This window comes from Sinocyclocheilus anshuiensis, unplaced genomic scaffold (assembly GCF_001515605.1).
Source record: "Sinocyclocheilus anshuiensis isolate Anshui unplaced genomic scaffold, SAMN03320099.WGS_v1.1 scaffold1305, whole genome shotgun sequence".
NCBI lineage: Eukaryota > Metazoa > Chordata > Actinopteri > Cypriniformes > Cyprinidae > Sinocyclocheilus > Sinocyclocheilus anshuiensis.
Window position 1 is genome coordinate 493,532 of NW_015552694.1, and position 6,855 is coordinate 500,386.

The 6,855-nt window shown below is 37.4% G+C and overlaps 2 protein-coding genes across 3 annotated transcripts in view; both read left to right on the forward strand.

Annotated features, from left to right (window-relative positions):
• LOC107667662 (cystathionine beta-synthase-like) overlaps window positions 1–2,827 on the forward strand; it is a 26,966-nt gene extending 24,139 nt beyond the window's left edge. For both annotated transcript variants that reach the window (XM_016459390.1, XM_016459389.1), the window contains exon 15: window positions 2,311–2,827. In XM_016459390.1, coding sequence (XP_016314876.1) covers window positions 2,311–2,441 — 131 coding nt within the window. In that variant the 3' untranslated portion in view covers window positions 2,442–2,827. The remainder of the gene's footprint in view (window positions 1–2,310) is intronic.
• A 3,759-nt stretch (window positions 2,828–6,586) lies between these two features.
• Window positions 6,587–6,855, forward strand: part of LOC107667665 (alpha-crystallin A chain-like) — a 3,844-nt gene continuing 3,575 nt past the window's right edge. The window contains exon 1 of the mRNA XM_016459392.1: window positions 6,587–6,850. Coding sequence (XP_016314878.1) covers window positions 6,748–6,850 — 103 coding nt within the window. The 5' untranslated portion in view covers window positions 6,587–6,747. The remainder of the gene's footprint in view (window positions 6,851–6,855) is intronic.

Here is a 6,855-nt window from a genome sequence, read left to right on the forward strand (position 1 = left end):
TCTGTGCCTGCTTCTTTATTTTGTTACAAAAGTACAGATATTACAATTGGCAATGAGGTTGTCGATTACATTTCCTTTACCGGTTCCATTCCTGCCATGCCCTGGCGAGCCTTCACTTCTACTGTCTGGCTCGAAATGTTTGAAAATTACCTTCTTGTAATTGCTGCTACTGGTGACGCATGGCCAGAGGAAAGAAAACAAGCTGTTTTTCTGCATGCTTTGAGCACAGAAGGACAAAGACTGTTTTATACCTTACCAGACACGGGCAATACCTATACTACGGCTATTGCTGCACTGAAAAGACAAAAGGGGCATAATAGGTCACCTTTAAGGGAGCCTAACAAGGCTATAATTGCACAGACGTGAAGACATATGCAGAGAACAAAAACACTGTGGCACGTAAAGAGCAGAAATGTAAAGAGGATACTGACAAAAGGAGAGGAGCCAAGGTACCCAAATTCAAGGAAAAGGACTGGGTGCATATTAAGAAAACAGGTCTGCGTTTCACAATAGCGCTGTCTCTTAGCGTGCTACGAAGACTCTAAAGGTATGTCTTAACTAAAGGTGTACCTGTTCTAGGCGTGTTCCCCAAACTATACCTTAGGACGCTGCTTAAGATATACCACCTTACGAGCGACGTTACCAGGTGCTGTCCATGGCAGTGGTGCTGAATTGTTTGAAATCGATACCTTGAAAATCGATTATTCATTCTGTGCATGGGCTGCTTCACTGTGTTATGTGAGAAAGCGGTGTTCTTTATAAAATAAGTGCTGATTTTAAATAAAGATAGAACTCTTTCCTGTTAGAACGCAACAAACTTGTGTGAAACTTTTACTTTCGCTTTGCAACATACATCATGCCAGGGAATAAAACCAAGAAAGAAAAATATATACCCAGAGCACCTCCCAGTGGTCACATAAAATACAAGGGAAAAAACTACATGAGACACTGCTTAATAATTTAACAGCTTTTAACAGAAGAGAGAGAGAAAAAAACTGCATGGCTGCATTTCCTGAAACCTTCTTAATGCTACATCGTTCTTAAGTTGTACCTTAAGCTGTACCTTATCGTTAATCGTTTCCCGAAATGTTTTTAGTTAAGTATACTGTAAGTCATACTTTCATAAGGTTGGTCTGGACCACTCTTAGCTATACCTTATCACTGTTGACAGTTCACAGTTCTTTACATCTCAGTCTATACGAAAGTAATTCTGAAGTAATACACCCAGTGTTCAATTAAGCTGCAATTCTTAAAAAAAAAAATAAAGAAAGATAAAGAAATTATTAAAAAAAAGGCAAACTCGATGGAGCTACCCCCTCAGCCCCGAAATTCAGCTGCTGGTGGCTCTCCTCTTTCTGTCTTTTTTTCTCCCCCATAGTAGCTGTGATTTATATGTTTCCTGTGTTGTGCTTTTATTGAGTAGCTCATCCAATAACATAAATTTGTTATTTACACCAATATGTGATGTGGCTGCTGCGCAATCAACCCTGGTTGTGGAGTAAATGAGCACTCTTACCTGAATGTATTTCTGTTGGACTTGTAGGCGCAAGGTTTTTTTTCTCTCTCTTTCTCTTCTGTTAAAAGCTGTTAAATTATTAAGCAGTGTCTGGTGTAGGTTTTTTTTTTCCCTTGTATTTTATGTAGGGACCACTGGGAGGTGCTCCGGGCATATATTTTACTTTCTTGGTTTTATTTCCTGACTTGATGTATGTTGCAAAGCGAAAGTAAAAGTTTCATGCAAGTTCGTTGCATTCTAACAGGAAAGAGTTCCTTGTCTATTTAAAATCAACAATTCTTTTATAAAGAACACTGCTTTCTCGCATAACGCAGTGAAGCAGCCCGTGCATAGACTGAATAATCAATTCTCGAGGCATCGATATCAACCAATTCAGCACCACCGCCGTGGACAGCACCTGGTAACGTCGCACGAAAGGAGGTACATCTTAAGCAGCCTCCTAAGGTATAGGTTGGGGAACACGCCTAGAACAAGTATACCTTTAGTTAAGACATACCTTTAGAGACTTCGTAGCGCGCTAAGAGACAACGTTATCGGGAAACGCAGCCCTGATATGTTTCCACTATACTACTTAATTATTATTATTGATTCCTCCTGATGTGATCCCTTTCAAGGAGTTTAATTAATAGTCCATGAAAAAATGCTTGTCTTTTTGCTTTAACATAGGATTGTGAGTGCAGCCAGAGGCAGTTTTTTAATCGTATCTATGAGGTCTTATCCTCTTGATCCCCTACACCCTTAGCAATGAGAGGATGATGAGATGTTTGCCTGAATTGCTGCTCTGTTTTTTCCAGATCTGACAGATGGATCTTCCACTCAAAAGCAAATGGTGTTTGGAGTGGTGACAGCCATCGATCTCCTCAACTTTGTGACGGCTCGAGAGAAAAGAGAGCGATCGATGTCAGAATCAACAGATGAATACTGAAGGCATTAGAGCACTTCCTGCCTCAATCTGAATGTGATGCACTACAAAGAATCATAACATTAGAGCTATAGATGTCATGTGGTTATTTCACCTAAATTTGGGCAGTAGGGTTGGGTGGCACTGCTTCTTAAAATTATATTTCTTGCTTATCTGATTTCGTAGCCAATAATTATGTAAACATTTACAAATGTTGTTAACAATTATTAACTAATGTTAACAAATTTACAATGATGTTTAAAGGCATCAGAACAGGGTCTAAAATTACGTATTTACCAATAATTAACTTTACTGGATATAAATCATTACTGGCCATGGATGCAATGTTGCCAACTTAGCAATTTTGTTGCTAAATTTAGCAACTTTTCAGAGTACCCTAGCCACTTTTTCTTCCAAAAGCACCTAGCAACAAATGTAGCAATTTTTAAAAGTTATAAGTGACTCGGACAATAAAAAGGCACACATTTTCCATCCAAAAAAAGAGAGGAAACCACAGATACCTAGCAGTACACACATCACGTGAATTGAGTTAGCTGCTGTTTGCAATTGTTCAATTTAATAATAATAATACACTTTGTTAGTAGCTTGTACCTGCGATTGTTGATCAGTTAGTACACTGTAAGAAAAATGGAAAAGATACTAGTAATTTTCCAGGACATTATCCATTATCACCCTGTAACCTGAAAACACAATGCGTAATTTAAAATGCAGGTAAAAAAAAAAAAAAAAAACAATACAGAAAATTATTTCATATTAACATAGTAGATTGTGCCCTATTTTTACAGACTTTTCTTAGAGTGTAGCATACTATCTAACTACTAATACACTGCTTAAAGCATAATTGTTGAGAATGTGTAGTATTACTAGTTTACTAGCTATTAAAACAACTTAAATTGTAATCATTCAAAAATGTTCAATAATTAAACGCATTTAAAAATACAGTTATTTATATTTTAATATTATATTATGCATATTATTTTAAAAATAAATCTAAATTAACATATATAAAATATATTTTTGGCTGAGATTTGATGTGAGACAATTTTACACCTTGATTACGCAGTGCCATCATAATGTCATTTAGTAACTTTTAGCAACAAATAGACCTTCCTTTAGCAACTTTACCTGAAACTTAGTTGGCAACACTGCATGGATGTGTATTTTGCATTGTGTTATTCCAAAACTATTTGTTTTAGTCAATGTGACAATTATTGTGGTTTGTTTTCTTGCATATTTTGGACAAACAGTGCTGACAAAAAGTCAGTCTCACTGTATCCTGTGCTACAGCTGCGTCTGTCACAAAACAAGTGATTTTACTCTGTATTTTAATTTTGGTTGCTTATTGTGAGAAATATTTGACATATATGTAACCACATGTAGTTGTAGGCACCTCTGATGGCAAATTTTCCTCTGAGGTAAAAGTTGTTACAAGCTGTAAAGCAAGGGTGGCCAATCCTTCTCCTGGAGAGTCACTTTCCTTCAGAGGTTAGCTCCAATACACCTGCCTGGAAGTTTCTAGTGTTCTTTCTTAAAGACCTTCTTGATTAGCTGGTTTAGGTGTGCTTAATTGGGGCTTGAGCTAAACTTTGCTTGAAGGTGGCCCTCCAGAAGCTGGTCATGTTGTAAACATAACCTTTCATTTGAATCAATTTTGTCACTTTTATCAGTAAGGGCCAGGTTGATCGATGTGATGTTGCAGTATCAACCCCAGTGAAGGCAAGTGGCCTTGGCACAAACTGTTAAACCAAATCGTTCAGGGTGCAGTAGATGATGGTGTAGCTGATGAAAATTAGGTTACCCGCATGACTGTTGAATGTTGTTTCTAAATTTGCTTTCATTACTCTAGCCTTCTTACTGCATTATATAAAAAAGTTGGTACATTACAATTAAGTAAATACCATTTTAAAAATCCTTTCCTAATTGAATTTGTCGCAGTAAATGAATAAACAATGGAAGGGAGGCTATAAACAGTTATTGAAGATACCGTTACATGCAAGATAATGAAGTTTGCATCTTCTCTCCAGCCTTGATATAAAATATCCTTTCTTACCTCACACTCTTGTAATAGTTACATTCATGCTTCAGTCTACTGACAAAAAGCTTCCAACAAAAGCTGCTGACTGAGCTGAAACCTGGCCAAAGATTAAAGCACCCATCCGGTGGCCTGGACACCCATCCTCACTCCACTGGCTCGGCTGGGGTCTGTTTGCCAAGGCCGTTGAGTCTGTGGTATGGAAAAAGGGCCTTGCTGGTGGTTTACAGTTAAGCCTCACCAGCGTGCCAGGTGAAGCCCCCAGGATTACCCTAATGCTGCCGCACAGTCTAGAGGGGAAGTCATTACGTCTGCCATTGGCATTATGCCTTCAGTCAGACTGATAATAGATATGTTAAATACTCCACACATAAAACCTTTGCCAAGCCATTTCACTGAACATATGTGTCAGTGCTCTTGCTATATATGCTATTAAACTACTACAGTGGGGGAAAAAGCAGCAGTTTGCAATCTACCAAAAGTGTATATAGAACATTCAGCTTGATTTATTTCTCTTTTTTCTTTATTTACTGACCCTCGTGCCATTCTAAACTCAATTGATTTTCCTCCAGTGGTTTAATCCAAGTTTTCTGAAGCTATATGATTACTTTCTATGGTTATTCATTCTCAGATCAAATGACTGATCAACTGTACATAGAGCCCATGGAGTCACTGTAGTGATATGGGTCAGTATTTTTTAACACAAACAGTTTTATACAACTTTCAAAGCTCATCAAATGTTAATAAAAACATTTGCTCTATTTTGCCAGTGAGAGTGTGTGCAATCATCATGAATGTTTACCCGATAAAGCCTACTGAATCAAATTTGATATGACAAATTCCTATGGCATTTAAATTATCAACATGATTAAAACTTGCTAAAAAAAAACAAACCCCTGTTGAACACAATCTACCACGTGTCTTCTGTTGTCTGATTTGATTGTATCATTGTACAAGCGTCCACCATCAGGTTGTTGTTCATGTGTCTTTTTGCTGTGAAATTTTTACTGATATTTAAGTAATAACATTGATGTTGTTAGTAATATTTCAAGATTAACACTTACTGGACTTAAGTAACTTTTATTTTATTACCCTTTTTTCATGTATTTATTTATTTTTTAGAAAAATCACTCAAATACGATCCATCAGGCTTTTGAGGAACATTATTTGTTCATCTCTCAATAATCATTGTATTGCATTGCATTATATGTTTTGATCATCTTTAAATATTATATTACTAAGACATTACTGGGAGATATAGAGTGACAACTTATATTTATATAATTTTATGTAAGTAGTCTGCTATACTGTTATAAAGATCTCATTGATTTACATTACAAGCTATTAGAATTGCATCTTGAGTTGTGGCCATATAAAGTATTTGCACCAAATTTGTGCTCAGTTTGGGTCTCTGAATAAAACTGAGCTGTTTCTTCTCACTATATCATACTATATGATCCATAAAAGCCAGATGTATCAAATATACTGAACAAAAAAACGGGTTTTTATGACTTACTCCATTTTTTTAGAGGGTTAAAAATACATACATCGTACTGATGTCTAGACTCATTCTGCAAAGCATGGGAATTTCACTCATGCACTACATTCCCCAGACTAATCCCTCTCTTTATGTGGTCCATGATTTGTATTCTGTATAGTAACATGCCATCAAAAATGATTTTTTTTGGGTCAGCTTCTAAACAATTTTGCAGACTAATTTTTTAAATGAACTTTTTAGTAAAGCTTCAATTCTGAGGAGGAAATATGCTTCTGAAGACCTGTACTTATAAAGTAGTCAGGACTAAGTAACATCTGGTGAAACAAGTGGCTATAACACACCATTAATAATGCTCTGTAGCCACCCCACTTCATCTGTATGGTCTGGTTTGTTTTGGCAGGCATTTATTTTCCGGTGATAACTTGCCAGCAGGGAACTACCAGGAGCCATTCAGGGCTAGACTATCATTCTCAGGTCAGTGTGCACCCCACCGATTCTGCTGACAGCACTGTTCCCACCATGAGATAATGCCATTCCAGAGAGATCCACTTGTAAGCCTCTCTTTCTGCAGCACAGGTATATAACCAGGAGCTTGCCTTCGCTTGGGACGGCACACATCATTAGGGATCTTTGTCTACTGTACCAGCCTCCTCATACCTGCCTTCAGTCCACATCGTCTCCTTGAAAAATTTCCTCAACATCAAGTGCAAATAGTCAGAATCAGGTTGAAATTTTCCAGTCTACGTTTAGAATCCAAGCTGCGAATTTCCAAGCTTGACATGGATATTGCCATTCAACATCCCTGGTTTAGACGCACCCTGGGCTACCCCACCCGCCACATCGACAAGTTCTTTGGAGAAGGCCTGCTCGACTATGACCTCTTTCCC